At 42.5% G+C, this 15,983-nt stretch overlaps 1 protein-coding gene across 10 annotated transcripts in view; it reads right to left on the bottom strand.

The window, feature by feature from the left end:
• Window positions 1-1,771: 1,771 nt before the first annotated feature.
• TTC13 (tetratricopeptide repeat domain 13) overlaps window positions 1,772-15,983 on the bottom strand; it is an 80,719-nt gene continuing 66,507 nt past the window's right edge. For 3 of the 10 annotated variants that reach the window (XM_077894530.1, XM_077894531.1, XM_077894534.1), the window contains 6 exons: window positions 12,569-12,678; window positions 10,211-10,346; window positions 9,082-9,161; window positions 6,307-6,385; window positions 6,078-6,157; window positions 3,875-4,655 (listed from right to left, as the gene is read on the bottom strand). In XM_077894530.1, the coding sequence (XP_077750656.1) occupies window positions 4,541-4,655; window positions 6,078-6,157; window positions 6,307-6,385; window positions 9,082-9,161; window positions 10,211-10,346; window positions 12,569-12,678 (600 nt within the window). In that variant the 3' untranslated portion in view covers window positions 3,875-4,540. Of the gene's footprint in view, window positions 2,610-3,874; window positions 4,656-6,077; window positions 6,158-6,306; window positions 6,386-9,081; window positions 9,162-10,210; window positions 10,347-12,568; window positions 12,679-15,983 lie in introns of those variants that run through there. The other 7 variants (XM_077894532.1, XM_077894535.1, XM_077894528.1 and 4 more) reach the window with 6 other exon arrangements.

Genomic DNA, 15,983 nt, shown 5'->3' with positions numbered 1-15,983 from the left:
TCTCATGAATAAATAAAATCTTTAAAAAATATTATGCTGGATGTGATGATGAACCAGGTGGTGACTGGGAAACTAGGGAAGAGCCAGTGTAGGCCCAAGGAGGACACCTGGATTTCTGGCTGGAGCCACTGGATAGTAGGGTGCCATTTATGAAATGGGGAAGGGTAGGAAAGGGACAGACTTCCAGGCAAGGAACTAGCTCTATTAAGGATGTTTAAGCTATGTTCACAAATTCAGCCAAATCTGGTCTGGGCCAGTGTTACTCTCTGGCCCGATCCACAAAAATCTCCTTTCCCTATTTCTAAATTACCAAAAGATATCAGAAAAGTTCCACATACAATCCCTACTTTATGAAGTTTTATCTGGAAGATCTTTTTTAAGTCTTTGGAAAGTTTGCATATTTTCATTCTCTGGAGCAATTTTACAAATAGAGCTCACCTACACAGACAAGACTGTAAACATTAAGTTCATAATAATTACCACCAGAGAATATCATTTGGAAACATTTCTGTGGAAAAAAACCTTAAAGTCTAACTAGGGTCTCTCTAGGCTGTGCTATGCCATATAAAAGCCATCAGGTACATGTGGTTATCTAAATGTAAATTAATTAAAACTGAATTACACTCAATTCCTCAGTCATACTGGCTCTCTTTCAAGTGCTCAGTGGCCATATGTGGCTGGTGGCTACCATACTGGACAAGGCAAATACAGAACATTCCTACCATTGCAGAAAGTTTTATTAGACAGCAGGTTAAGAAAAATCCTCAGTGAATCCCTGGTACAAATGCGGCCCCAGGTACAAACGTGGTGCGAGACCGGCTCAGTCAAAGGAACATGTGACTCTTGATCTTGGGGCTGTGAGTTCAAGCCCCACATTGGATATAAAGATTACTTAAAGAAGTAAACTTAAAAAAAAAAAAAAAAAGAGGAAGAGGAGGAGAGTGTGGCTAGAACATATGGATGAGGGGAGTAGTAAGAAGTGAGGCTGGAGAACACAGAGAGGCCACATGATATGGGCTATGGGAGCAGACTGGGTTTCATCTGAGGGCAAGGAGAGGCTGGAAGGGATTTAAGTGCAGCTGCAGGAAGACAAGCCAGAGACTACAGAAGTGGTTCAGCAAGAGAATCTGGAAAGGCAGTAAAGCAGCCAAGGAAGAAGGGAGAGATGGGGGACAGAGTTTTGTAGGAGGGAGAGAAGAGTTGCCTTGCCAATGGATTGGTTGGCCCTCCAGGAAAAGAGCTGGATTCCTGGAGACCATTCTGGACTAATCCATGATCCCCCCTAACACGTTTCAAATTCTCTAGTGGATAAAGGGATTCTAAGAACAAGTAGGAGGCAAATGAGTTATCTGATGGCCCTCTGTTGGTAATAGCTGTAGGATGAGAGAACCAACATGCATGCACATAGTTGGACCAACCTGCTTACATTTGACCAAGGTGGAGATGCACCACAAACTTGGAGTTTCCAGTTCTTCTTCATGGAGCTGGAGGGCAAGGAGGCTGAGGATGCCACCCACCTATCAGGAGGGCCTTAACTCTATGCCAGAAAATAAAAGGGTAACAGTAGCTAACAAGGAAAAAAACCAAACACAGATCAAAACAAAACAAAACAAAACAAAACAAAACATGGTGGTCTTATTTCCTCAGAATGATCAAAAGGTTTTTTTTATTTTATTTTTATTTTATTTTTTTTGATCAAAAGGTTTTGATAGGAAATTTTAAAGATAAAAGCAAACCAAATTTTTTTTTTTTAAGATTTTATTTATTTATTCATGAGAGAAACAGAGAGAGATAGAGAGGCAGAGACACAGGCAGAGGGAGAAGCAGGCTCCATACAAGAAGCCCGATGTGGGACTTGATCCTGGAACTCCAGATTCATGCCCTGAGCCAAAGGCAGACGCTCAACCCCTAACCCACCCAGGTGTCCCCTTTTGTTTTACAAAAGAAATTTATGTTTTTGAAAACAGCTTTAAACAGAGAATAACTTGTACAAGGGAACTCTGAGTTTTAGGTGCAATTTTTCAATTTAATTGAAGAGGTGATAGGAGGACTTTAAATATCTTGATATAAAAATGCATTCCAAATCTTGTGATAAGAGCCCTGAAAGATGGGAATGGGAGCACCAGTAGTTAGTACCTTCTTGGCCACCAAACAGAATTACATGTAGTATTTTGTTCAGACCACAGTCAACTTGGCCTGAGTATTTTGGGACTCAGGGCAGAAGATGGAATGTTTTCTCAAAACATCTTGAAGTCACAGAATTTAGCATGTTGGTACTTCTGATGATGTGATAATCACCGTATCTGAATGAGGAGAAACTGGGCTATCTAAATAAAAATTGAAATGTAGGAATTTGGAGTTGATAAACCAAATTTCAAGAAAAATACGTTCTAATTCTGGGGCTTAGACATATTGTCATATTTTAGAAAAGTCAGCAGGTGTCTGAGTGGCTCAGCCAGTTAAGTGTCTGACTCTTGGTGTCGGCCTAGGTCGTGATCCGATGGGTCGTGAGATCCCTCCTGGCATGCGTGGGGCTCTGCACTCAGCAGGGGATCTGCTTGAAGGTTCTCTCCTCTGTCTCTCACCCAACTCATGCATGTGTACTCTCTCTAAAATACATAAATAAATCTTACAAAAAAAAAGAACAACAACAACAACAAAAGAAGGATAGCAGGTGCCTGGGTAGCTCCGTTGGTTAAGCATCTGCCTTCAGCCCAGGGCATGATCTCAAAGTCCTGGGACTGAATCCATCATCAGGCTTCCCGCTCAGCGGGGAGTCTGCTTCTCCCTCTCTCTCTGTCCCTCCCCATTGCTTGTCTTTCTCTTTAATAAATAAGTAACATCTTAAAAAAAAAAAAAAAAAAAAGAGGGCAATTCCCTTATTGATTTGCAATCCTGCACATCTCTGGATACAGCTCTTTTGTGGTTTCAAAAGTCTTCAGGTAGAGCAGTTTAGTCAAAAGCAGAAAGGGGAGAGCACAAAGAAATGTAACCGATACCCAGAGACTTAGCACGGTGCCATGTTATGTATTCTTCCCGTCTTAAGCCCAAAAATTGAATCTTTGGTCCTGGAGACCACAGTGGGGCAGGGCAGGTCCTGGGCTCAGACAGGACTGGCTGCAATCAGCACCAGGGCATTAACAGCTCGGTGTCTTTAGAGAATCAGTGCCCTCTCAGATCTCAACTCTTTTCATTTCACCTGTAAAATGAAAACGGACCCTTGTCCTTGGTGAGCACAATACTAGTCTCAGGAGAAAACTGAGCTGTGGGTGTGAAATCTGTTCATAAGATGGGGGTGTGCCTGACAACTGGGATCATTATTCCCTTTCCTCCTATGAGACAAGAACAGGAGCCACACTTGGTGGCTATTGTGAAGCACATGCCAGTACTTGGATGGGCAGGTGTCCAAATGGCAGGTCATCTTGATCAAACGGCCATGTTCTAACAGATAACTGCTCACATCCAGTGTTGTAAAACTCCCCACGAGCACCAACGCCCTGAGGCACAGATGTGTTATCCTAACGTGAGATTTCAAGACAAAAACTAAACAGCAGAAAGCAGTGAATAGTTTAATTCTTTAACAAAAACTGAAGAAAAATGAAAATGATTTGGAAACGGCAACAATTTGGGGGACCTGGCTGGCTCAGTCAGAAGAGCATGTGACTCTTGATCTCAGGGGTCATGAGTTCGAGCCCCATGTTGGGTGTAGAGATTACTTGAATAAATAAAATTTTAAAAAAGGAAATGGTAACAATTTAATGAACCCATTTAACTCACTGTCATTTACCCAGTCTTGGGGAAAAAATAATTAATAATTTTCTGGATGTTCTTACACCTGAAAGTAAACTAGTTCACAAAATAAAAACATACATAATCCAGTGTCAAAAACTGGTGATTTATAGAAATCACCCCTCGTTTATTTTTTCCAACACAGAGAAAAAAAAAAAAACCATTGTTCAATAATTCAATGTTTGGGTCACTGGCAAATACTGTCTGCATCATTCAAAACAAATGTTCCTGGCAGTGAACTCTGTGGCACGTGATGACAGCTGACAAATCTTCCATCGTTCAAATACAACAAAAAACCCACTCGTGAAGATTATGTGAATGAGAAACACAATGCCCTATCACAATGTGCATAAAAAGGTCTTTGAAAAATATCCAAACCTTTCAAGGGATGAAAACACTTCTGTTTTGTTGTTGGTTTTGTCCCTTTTAATGATTAATTTTTGGTTTTTGAAGTCAACATTTTTGCTGTGAGGAAGGAGTTGTAGGGCTTTGTAAGTGGAAACCAACAAGGCCACTGGTTACTACACACTTTCCTATCCCAACTTAGAACTTTTTTCCCCAAAAAAACCTCTTTCATGATTCTTGTTATGGTTCAAAAAAGTAAAGAAAATGATTTCAAGTATTCAATTCCTATCAAAAATTGGTATCAAAAGTAATAAAGGACCTAGTTTTTTTTATAATTCCATGTTTTAAAAAATAACTTAAGAAGCAAGAGGTCCGGCCCTTTACTTATATAAATACCACAGCGTAACTAGAGTTTCTTAAGACAACGTGGAGAGGAGTCAGTGTTTAGCACCTCAATCATTGATCTTAATGTTGGGAACGTCTCTGACACAGATGGGAGCATCTTATAGGAAGGTGAAATACTGGAAAAGAAAAACACAAAGAAGGAACATGAAAATTAACACAATTTTATGAAAAAGGCATTATTCCTATTTTAATAGTCTCTTTCCAAGGACCCCATATGTATGCTGTGAGACAACTTTACAAAGGCAGCGAGGAGCTATGAACAGAATGAATGCTTCTGTGGCAGGGTACTTGATGTCTGGAGGATCACATAAGGAGCTGCTGGCTAGTTCAGCCAGAGTCTTCAGAAAGGAAAATTAATCTCTGTGGTCCACATGACAATATGCACACATGTCCTATTGGGGTGCACACTAGACCTGAATCAGAGACACAGGGTCCAGGCCAGCCTTGCTGCTTATGGGCTATGGTCCTTTCTCTGACCTCACTACCAGGGACAGTCTTCTTCCCTCACAGAGAGACCCTGAGCACAGAAAGAGATCATGCTAGAGGGCCATGCGACGTGACACCGGATAACGGGAGGCAGTTTTTTATTCATTCCTCATGGAACTGTTGAAAGGTTCACACTGCAAAACTATGGAAGAGACAGAAGCAAGCTGTTTGACCTAGTGGCCCTATTACTAACACATGCATGAGCCAGTAATCCTGAAGTGAGAATATACTGGGATGCGGTGTAATGGTTAGAAGTGATCATTACAAAGCTGATACACACCTGCACATTGCAAGAGTGCACTTGCACTCAGACTTCCTCTGATTTAAAAAGAGCACAAATGACCCAGCAATTTGTAGGGTGGCTGCTGTGTCCAATAGATGGGAAAGGCAAAATTGGATGGGGTCATGATAGGTAAAACACAGAGGAGGAACAAGAATACCGAAGGCCAGTGACATCTGCTTGTTTTTTGTTAACTGTTAAAGCATCTACAGGTTTAATTTCATCCAAATTTCCTAGAGACAAGAGCCAGGAAAGAGCAGAGTGTGCTAGACTTCTGAGGGTAGCTGCTGGGGATGATGTCTACTTAGTGTTTACGCACTCACACAGGTCCCTCGCCTACATCACAATGAAGTGCCACCATCTCAAAATCTACTGAGCAGTAAAAATGCGCTCCCACTCAGAGTAAGTCTAAAATGGGTCCAGCTTACAGTTTTCAAATTCCTTCCTGAATACTGAGCCTAAGAGTTGGGAAAGAGTAAATTAACCGAGAGAGATGAATACATGATTATACAAATAAGACCTGTGTAACTTTTCTTCCACAAACCAATTTCCTTGCTTTTTATTTTTTCTTAATTTTTAATCTGTAGACTCAGCCTTTCAAGGGTCTTGCACAACAGCAGAACATCTTAGCCTTGGAAAACTGGATTACATTCCTTGGAGAGTAAGACCTCACGAAAGGCAGTGTACTCCCAGTACCACACAGCTCCAAAAGAAGCACGAAGCCCCCCACATACCTCCCTCATCCTTTTATTGATCATCACCAAGTAGTTACCTTTTTAGGTTCATCCAGCTTTTGGCTATTTTGCTAAAGGCCTCTGAACCAGGGGCTGTCATAGCTTCAAAGTCAACTAACTGAAAAAGAAAGAGATTTAGGGATATAATTAACATGGGGGAGAGAGAGGCACTTTTAAATCTGTTTAACTTCTGCATCTTAACACAACAATCTGAGGGCTGGGATTTAAGCACATAGCTAACCATCTGCCTTACCAGCTTCAACATACCTTCCCTTTGGGGATCTTTCCTGCTACTTCTTTTCCACTTGCCATCAATGCTCCCACGATCACGGAGTAAGCTATTACACTATGTAAATAAAGAACAGTTACCAGTCAGTCCTGGTCTATGAACATGGATCAAGTGAAAAGCTCACTATGTTCTAACATAAAAGATGAAATTTTCATCTTTTAAGGACTCTTTAGAAATTAAGCTAAAAAATATTTTCATGTCTTAAAAATATTTACTATTTACTACTAATAAATATGTTTATAGATTCACTATTTTTTTTAAATTTTTATTTATTTATGATAGTCACAGAGAGAGAGAGAGAGAGAGGCAGAGACAGAAGCAGGCTCCATGCACTGGGAGCCCGACATGGGACTCGATCCTGGGTCTCCAGGATCACACCCTGGGCCAAAGGCAGGTGCTAAACCGCTGCGCCACACAGGGATCCCTATAGATTCACTATTTTAAGAGTAAATGTGATCCAGAATATACTATTTTCCTGAGGAAAAAAAGGTGTTTCTTTTAATTAGGAGTTCTTCCTACTTGGTTTTTCTCTTCTTATGAAATCATCAATTGGAAGATGTGTCTGCTTCTATTCCAGCAACTTCAGGAGGCTTGGCTTTCAAAATGCATCCATACAATATACTTTGTAACACAAACATATTTATCTTGCTGTTTAAGCATTAAAAACTTTGGTTCCCGGGCAGCCCGGGTGGCTCAGCGGTTTAGCACCGCCTTCAGCCCAGGGCGTGATCCTGGAGTCCCGGGATTGAGTCCCACGTCAGACTCCCTGCATGGAGCCTGCTTCTCCCTCTGCCTATGTCTCTGCCTCTGTGTGTGTGTGTGTCTGTCATAAATAAATAAATAAAATCTTTAAAACAAAAACAAAAACTTTGGCTCTCAAAAAAGAAAAGCAGAATACATTCTCAGAAGGTGCTACAGACTGACCCGAAAATTAAAGATATAAGTTTCCTTCCTGGCATATAACAGACTCACTCTTGGCTTCTGACATAACTATTACACACCGGCTGCGCGTGACCCTGGGCAAGGCACCCTGGGTGTAGATAGCAAAGAAAGCCTCCAGGTGCAGCGAGTCAAGCCCAGGAGTCGCCCTTGGAGAAGACACCGCAGAGGCCAGGGTGGGAGGGGGGTGGGGGTGGGGGTGACGCACACTGCATCTTCAGGGCCCTGGGGCAGGGTCCAGGGAGGCAGAGGGGAAGGCAGGGAGATGGCTGGCATGGAAGGAGAGCCCATGTGGACACGAAGGTATGAGGAAAGGCACAGAGGTGCCCTGGAGGGGTGGGGGGTGGGTGGATTTTGAGAAGCTCCACAGGGTAGTAAAAGGGCAGATAAAGGAGGGTGGTAGGGTACCTGGGTGGCTTAGTTGGTTAAGCATCTGCCTTTGGCTCAGGTTGTGATCCCAGGGTCCTGGGATCGAGTCCCACATTGGACTCCCTGCAGGAGCCTGCTTCTCCCTCTGCCTATGTCTCTGCCTCTCTCTCTGCGTGTCTCATGAATAAATAAATAAAATCTTTTTTTTTTTTTTTTTAAAAAAGGAGGGTGGTGATGAAGCCAAGACAAACCAGGACAGGACATGGATGGGCACTGTGCCTGGGGCCACTAGGCTTGCACCTGAGCCAGCAGGTATAAAGAACCAGGGCAGATGCTGAACCTCTATAGTGTACACCTGAAGTCAATATAACACTGTATATTAACTATACTGGAATTAAAAAAAGAACCGAGGCAGAGAGGAGAAGAAGAAAATCCTGGAAGCATGAAGACAAGTCACAAAGGCACGGGGTGATGAGGGTCTGAGATATGGCGGTAGCTGTGAGCACGAGAGAGGCAGAACCAACAGGATCAGAGGCTGGACAGATGCAGGCTGTGAGGGGAAGAGGGCTGGTGATGAGAGCTATACTTTCCATGTCGCCTCCTTCCTATGTCGCCAGGAGCCAGCAGGGCTGCCGCCAGGACGAATGGACCACTGCTGGGTATCTGCAGAGCGCCTGCGCCAGTGCTTGATACAGGAGGCAGGCGGAGGATGTAGGCACAGCATATATTCAGCGCACACACTAGTAACAGTTATGCTGGTATTACAATATCTATGCTCCTAGCTTGTATCCACACGTTTTTGATAGAGTAAAATTTACTATCACATTTAGAAGAGTTTCACTTTTAAAGTGTTAAAGATAAGAACATTCAAGTATATTATTTTAGCCCAAACATCTTAAATTCAAGTATATGCCAGCAACAGCGTATGCTGCTTCCATGATCTACTGCACATCGTCCTGGGTAACAGAGAAGAGACAGAAACCCAGGTTTTAATGACACCTAAGAAGCTCCTTCCTGATGGATTTGTAAATAGCAAGAATTGACTCACAATAGTAAAGATAGTACAGAATGGCTGGTGCGTGGAGGTCAAGTGATGGACAAAAAATTGGGGGGAAGAGGAGTAGAGGGGAGGGAATATTAGAACCTAAAATATAGTGAGTGCAGTGCATGCACACGCACATAGTAGGCCCTCAAGACATTTGTGCTGAATGAATGAATCCCCAGCCTGTAAAGTGTAAGCACACTATCTTAGAACAATCTTTCATAATTCTTTTCATGGTGTGGTAGGTCAAGGACATCATATCTGGGGGGATTTTGAAAAAAAAAAAAAAAAAACAAAAGAAGTTTCTTGCGATTACTTGTACTCACAGCCACAACAAGCAGTGCAAGCAAAAGAGAACATATTTTTCAATGTAAAAACTTTCAAATTATAGGCTATCACTCACCTGGATCCTCGAGAGAGTGGCATTAAATTATAAAAGTAATAAACTAAGGATAAGATTAAATTGCAAACAGCATCAGCCTCCTAGAAAAAAAAACATGCTCGTGAGTTTACTAGGTTATAAACTGTTTTTTTATGAGGTGACAAGACATAAGAATCATTCACCTCAGGAAGAGGATTATTTCATGTGTCTCCTACGGAAGCTACTTTCACATTCTTGGATATTTCATACTCCATGCTACCATTTTTTCCTAATGAAAGGGTATATATACAGTTCGGTTTAGAGCAATAGTTTCTAAGCTGTTTTAAAACTGAAACCTTTTCAGGGGTACCTGGGTGGCTCAGTCGGCTAAGTGACCGACTCTTGGCTTCAGCTCAGGTCGTGATCTCGAGGTCATGGGATGGAGGCCTGTGTTGGGCTCCATGCTCAGTGGGGAGTATGCTGGGGATTCTCTCTGCTCCTCCTTCCCCTCCCTCTTGCTCTCAAATAAATAAATGTATCTTTATACTGTTTAGTACCTAATATGGTTTCCCAAGATTCTGATAAGCACACCCTGTGCACTGAGATTTAGGTGATAGATATACTTAATTATGTAAAAACCTGGATGCTTAATTATAGGTTCAGAACTGATTAGACGCAATAGAAAGGAAATGACTTCCCAGGGGCCTTGGGCATCCACTCCCGAATGCGGGTGGAATGCCCACAATACTCTCAAGCACAGTGGCAGCTGCTGCCACAAAGATGACAGGCCAGGTCCTGCCCCCAAGGAGCTCCCTCGAGTTGGGGTGGGACATGGAAGGAAGAGTCACAGGCAGCAAAGGCCCACTAAGTGTCACACAGGCCTCTGTCACGATGGACCAATATTTTCACTTCAATCCTGACAGAGCCCAGACTTAACCATATGACACAGTCACTATGTACATGTGTCATTTCCCTTCCTCAAATACTATCATTATTAAACACGGGAGTGTTTCTATAAGACTTTTAAAAAGAACTACTTGTAGGTCATCAGTGAAAGCCAATCTCAAGCATAAGATGTGTAATACCCGTGAACGGGTAGGGCGTTTTGAAAAGGTTGCAGGAGAATCCTGCACAGGAAGCACGGATAAAATGGAAAAAAACAAAAACCTACCCCAAATTCTGATGAAAGAATCAGTACTTTTCCTTTCGCTGTGAGGTCTTTATAAAGTGCATCTATCTCAGCATGATAGAACTGTGTTCTTTCTTCTGTGGTTTGCGTTTCCACAGAGAACAGTATGTTGCCAATCCTAAAAATACAACAATGTGTGTCAAAGGCACATAATATACAATTCCAAAAGCCAGACATGGAGAGTAAAGAAAAAAAAGAAAGGCACTGGTATGCTGATGTGGCACAAGATACACCTGAGAACATGTCCTACCTTACTATAACTGCAGACAGATTGAGGCGTGTTCTGTAAGTAGGCAAGATTTTCATAAAATATGATATTTTGTTTGGTCTAACCATATGTATGTATTATAGGAGTTCAAGCTTCTACAGAAAGAAAACTACACGCAGTCAACAATGAATGCGTAGTAAATACTTTCTAGATAGCCACCCTATTATGTTTGAAGATCAGGAGCCGGAACCATGTGCAGAGAAAGGTCAGGGACTCCACTGTGTTTTTTTAAGCTTCTGCTGCACGCTAGCTCCATGCCAGGCTCTACGGAGACAAATTTGATGCAACAGGCATTTATTATAGAAATAAATAGTTCTTAGATCCCATGAAGAATTATTTGCATTGTATTCCATTTTATGGATATTGTAGAGGTTCTCCTACTAATTGTTTCTTATTGACCATTTAGAGTATTTCCCACAGCAGTTACTGAGGGAGGGAGAATTGAAGCTATGAATTATTATAAGACCATTAGCAGAGCGATCACACAGCTCGTCAACGTTCACCAGAAGATCAGGTCTAATTTGGAAGACATGGAAGACAACAGGAAATGCATTTCACAGGGGAAAGGGCCTGATATGAAAATTGGGGTGGGAGTGAGAGAGACTAAGAAACAGGAGGTGGGAGGTGATCTTGGGGGAACAGGCAACCCAGCTGAATTAACAGGCCAAACTCTGGCAGGAAAACAGTTTGGGAAAGCAGGAAATGTTGCAGGAGGCCATATTACCAAAGGCCTTGAGGGCCTGGCAGGGGAGCTGATCCTGGTAGCCACTGGCAATAGAGGGTATGGACTGGGGAGTTTAACACCCAGTGGAACGGAGTCTCTGGGACACTGACAAAACACTGGTAAGCCATCAGGCAACTGCGGATGGAGACATGAGGAGTTAGAGCTTAGAGCTAGAGGTGATGGATACAGTGGGACCATGGAGGAAAGAAGCCATGTTTCAGGGGAAGGAACTTTCCATACTCTCTCACACAGCCATCCCTTCTGCCTGGAGATTTCATCTGAGGAGCTCTAGATCTCATAAGCAGGTCATAAGTCACCAGATCTGGAAGCTGCTACGCTGGTGCCTACTCAGGGAGGTCGGTGTAGGTTTTCACAGAGAACTGGACAAAGAGACTCCTGTGGCTTGAGACTAAAAGCACCCGAGAAAGCTGGAGCCCAGAAGGCAGAGCCGTTGGGGGAGGGCAAGTCATAGCCTACGATGGAGCTGGCAGAAATCAGCTGGAGGTCCCACTGCAGAAATCATGATGCCCTGCAGGCCAAGCAACTGAGGATCATGTGCGGTGGGGAGGGCTCCACGTGGGGGAAGTGCAAGGTAACCCACCCCAAATTCAAGGGATACGAGGCTCCTACAAGAAGCCTGGGGTTCACATAGGAATTAGACTGGGTAATAAAAACAGTCACTGTGGGGCTATTTATAAAGTGAAAAATGGAAATACTCTAAATGGTCAATAACAAACAATTAGTAGGAGAACCTCTACAACATCCACAAAATGAATACTATGCAATCACCACAAATGCTTACAAAAATAGGAGAAAATGTTCATGGTGAAGTAATGGTAAGATACAAAAGAAACAGGTTACAAAACAAGGTGTGGAGCATAACCTTAGTTTTTAAAGAAAGCAACTTAATGATTTTTTAAAATCTTTGCTTGTGTATTCTAAATTGTTCATAATAAAAGGCTGCACTACTCTCATATTAAAACTTGTATTTAAAAACTCTTACAATGGCCTTCAATCTGCTAATCTCTCATCTTTTTTCATTTTATCACTAAAAGTGTCACTCACAAGGAACTTTAAGAACAGAAGAACGCTTTTCACATTAGATACTATACTTAATATCTAGAAAGCTGTTAGATCCGGCTTGGTCAGAACATGTATTTGCTGGCATAATATTCTAAAAATCACATGAACAAAATAACTGGTTATAGCTTCACACTAGACCTTGATAATTTTCATCTCAGGATAAAACAAAAGCCAGGTAGGTCTCATCTCCCATGGCAACATCAGGCACACGGACACTTTCTGACATCAGCCTGCCTTTACGCCCACACTTAGGAAGCATACATACTTGTCTCCTGTAATTGTGATTGTGAATCCATCGTATTCCTTCCCTTGATCTTTGAGGCTGGGAACTTTTGTGTTCACCGTGAACCCATCCTTTGTTTTAGTATTAAACTGCTTTCAGGGAAAAAAAATTCACATTACTAGTGTGTAATTCACTGTAAACCCCCAAACACTTTTTTGTAGTGCTGACTCTGCCTTCCATGTTTTTAGAAAGGGTCACAGAAGTTCCTGATGCAAAAGGCCATGACCAGGCACACCTCCCTCTACAGTGACAGGGGATGCCTCTGCCTGTCCCCAAGGCCCCACACTCAGCAGGATCACTCCTAAGAGTACCCTTTGGGTTTTTCTCCTGTTCATCTTAATTGGCAGCACCTCGGATTCTTGGCAGAATGGCTGTACTCCAAATCCTGTAACTTAAAAAACGCCTTGTGCTCACGCTCATGCTCCTTCAAGGCAGTCTGATTTGTTCTGAAAAGTACTCAGAATTGTATTTGTCAACTGAAGAATTTCAAACATACACACACATCCACCAACTCTGCAGACCACAGAAAAGGAATTACATAAAGCCAAGGAATGGCCTTCGGGGTGATAAGTATGAAGGCAGTTTCAGATGCCAGCTTTTTAAAATATTTTTAACAAAACCAAAATGTCAATAAATAGATTTTGTCATTACTCCGGAAAAAATCCTCCTCAGATTCAGTTATTTAGTGTTGCCAATCTTTTTTTTTTTTTTTTTAAAGGACTGATAGACTTGAATAAGAGAACCAAAGATAAAACAGGAGGCTGTGTGTCACATAAGCCACTACAGGGGGGAAAGGTTGTCTAAAACCAGTAAGACCCAGCAGGTGGTCACGAACGATCCAGAGGAGGACCGGGAATGAGTGGACATGAGACACAGGTGATTACAGTCAGCATCAGGAATTGGAACAGGAATATCTTTCATGAAGAAAGGGCTTTTAGAGGAAGACATGTGTTACAGCTCATCTGATGCTCACACATACCAGGAAGAGAGGGCATAGTCTCCATCCTACAGGTGAGGGGCCCAGCCAGGAGGGGAGGTCCTGGCCCAAGTTACTGAGCAGGGAGTGGCGGCATGGGAATGTGAACCCAGGCCTTCATGACCTCCAGTCACATTATTTGCTAATAAGCTGCCTCAAGGGGAGCTGAGATATACAGTGTATATAGTTGACCTTGAACAACATAAGGGGTAGCAAACCCCCCCATCACAGTAAAAAATCCGTATATAACTTTGGACTCCCCAAAAACTCAACTGCTAAGCCTGCTGCTGACTAGGCTTACTGATAACATAAAAGGTTGAATACATATTTTGTATGTTGTATTCTACACCTGTATTCTTACAATAAAGTAAGTTAGAGAAAATAAAAGGTTAAGAAATCACAAGGAAGATACATTTACAGGACTGTACTGTATTTATTGAGAAGAATCCACATACATGTGGACCCACACAGTTCAAACTCATGTTGTCCAAGGGTCAGCTGTATTTTAACTTGGCTTTTCACCAAAAGTGTATTTCAGAGGAAGCTGTCATGGCATCACATTCCACCAAACACTTTAAAACCAAAGGTATTTATATACTTCTCTGCATGCCTTTTAAAAATACAAATATGCCCATAACCCCAGGTGAAAGCTAGGTGTCTAGTGCTGCAGAGGAGCGGGCATGTTCACCCCACAGTGGGACAGAAAGTGACTTCACCCCAGGAGGTTGGCCCCAGGCGGGCAATGCTTGGCGACTCTGCTGTACTCCCAGCAACACAGGCTTGGAGTCCACTATGCTTTTCTTTTAAAACAAAGACATCCATAAAACCTTAAAAACCCCCTACGCTGATTTGGCCTTCTACCAAACAGATTAAATGTAATGCCCAAAATATCAATAAGAAAGAGAAACATTAAAAACTGAGATGTGGGCAAGTGTTCTTTCTGGACGGTCTGTCCAATGGCCCACAGTGGAGCGGTCTGCCCTCTATGGGGCATCTGGGGAATTTGTGGGAGAGTCTGGTGGCTACAGCAAGGGGGGTTCCGTGGAGAACACTAGATGTCCCATCGTGCAGGGGACAGCCACACATCATGCGATTGACTTCCAATGCTCCCCTGGACTTCCATGTCGATAAAGAACCTGTTTATAATGTAATAATTACCTGGGCCAGATTCCATTTCACACTTGGACACTAAATATTTTAAGAGCTGGGTTTTTTTTTAAAATTTTTTTCTTTATTTAAGTAATCTCTACACTCAACATAGGGCTTGAACTACATAGTTTTAATACACACTGAATTTTCCATGATGGCAAATAGCATGTCCAACTGAGGAAAGAGGGCATTTGGCATTGTGTGGAAGTTTACTATTTCAAAAACCCCTTCCGCCACCAACACTGTGGCTCACGATACCAGAGTCAGCAAATAACGCACAGATGTGGGGCTGCATTTGTAGCTGTCAGGTTCAACACAACTTTACGAGCAGGTGTAAACAACCAGCTACTTTGTTATGGCTTCTTGTGAAGACATGCCTGAATGCTGACGTCCTGAACAACACACTGGGCTACCTATCAGACCTCCTTTATAGCACGATGGTGATGTTTTATTTAAAAAAATTTTTTTAAAGATTTTATTTATTTATTCATAGAGACACACACACAGAGAGGCAGAGATACAGGCAGAGGGAGAAGCAGGCTCCACGCAGGGAGCCCGACGTGGGACTCGATCCTGGGTCTCCGGGATCACACCCGACCAAAGGCAGCACAACACCCCCGAGCCACCTGGGCTGCCCGATTGTGATGTTTTAAATAATTTGAGTAGGTAAGATATAGTCTCTGTTAATTTCATTTGAGTGCACCAGGAAAGGGGCATCTGAACACGGTTACTGAGTTAATATCAGAGTGGTTTGGAGGAAGTTGAGAACCACGCCATCAGTTCATCAGACACTCCGATAACCCCAAGGTGAGGTCTGGCCAGAATCACTGCTCCTAGCAGACAGGAGCCTGGAATCTTGACCAGGTAAGAACTCACTCAAGTCCAGTGAGGCAGAAGTGGACTCTGGCGTACAGAGTACTAGCTCACTGCTTTGTTCATGACATGATGTTTCTTGGTTATTCCTTAGAAATGGATAGGCTCTGGGCCTACCAACTTTTTAAATTTTACTTGATGTAAATCAAACCTCTCTACTATAGCTACAAGGAGAACACTGATTCAAGTTTTATGTTAAAGTTCAAACCATTAAGTGGAAAAAATAAAATCCACCTGCTGTTGGCAAATCTTTGAGTAGTTATATTCCTGGGTAGAGAAAATATTCATAAAATTAAAACTTAATGGATTACACTTTTAAACAATGTAATTTCTGTTCCCCTAAGTCTCCTTGATCTTGAATTACGCTGTTTCTGATATTAACATTGCCACACGCACGTT

The sequence above is a fragment of the Canis aureus genome, chromosome 4, assembly GCF_053574225.1.
Source record: "Canis aureus isolate CA01 chromosome 4, VMU_Caureus_v.1.0, whole genome shotgun sequence".
Classification (NCBI taxonomy): domain Eukaryota; kingdom Metazoa; phylum Chordata; class Mammalia; order Carnivora; family Canidae; genus Canis; species Canis aureus.
The sequence above is the reverse complement of the archived record's forward strand: the minus strand, read 5'-3'. Positions and strand labels throughout refer to the sequence as shown.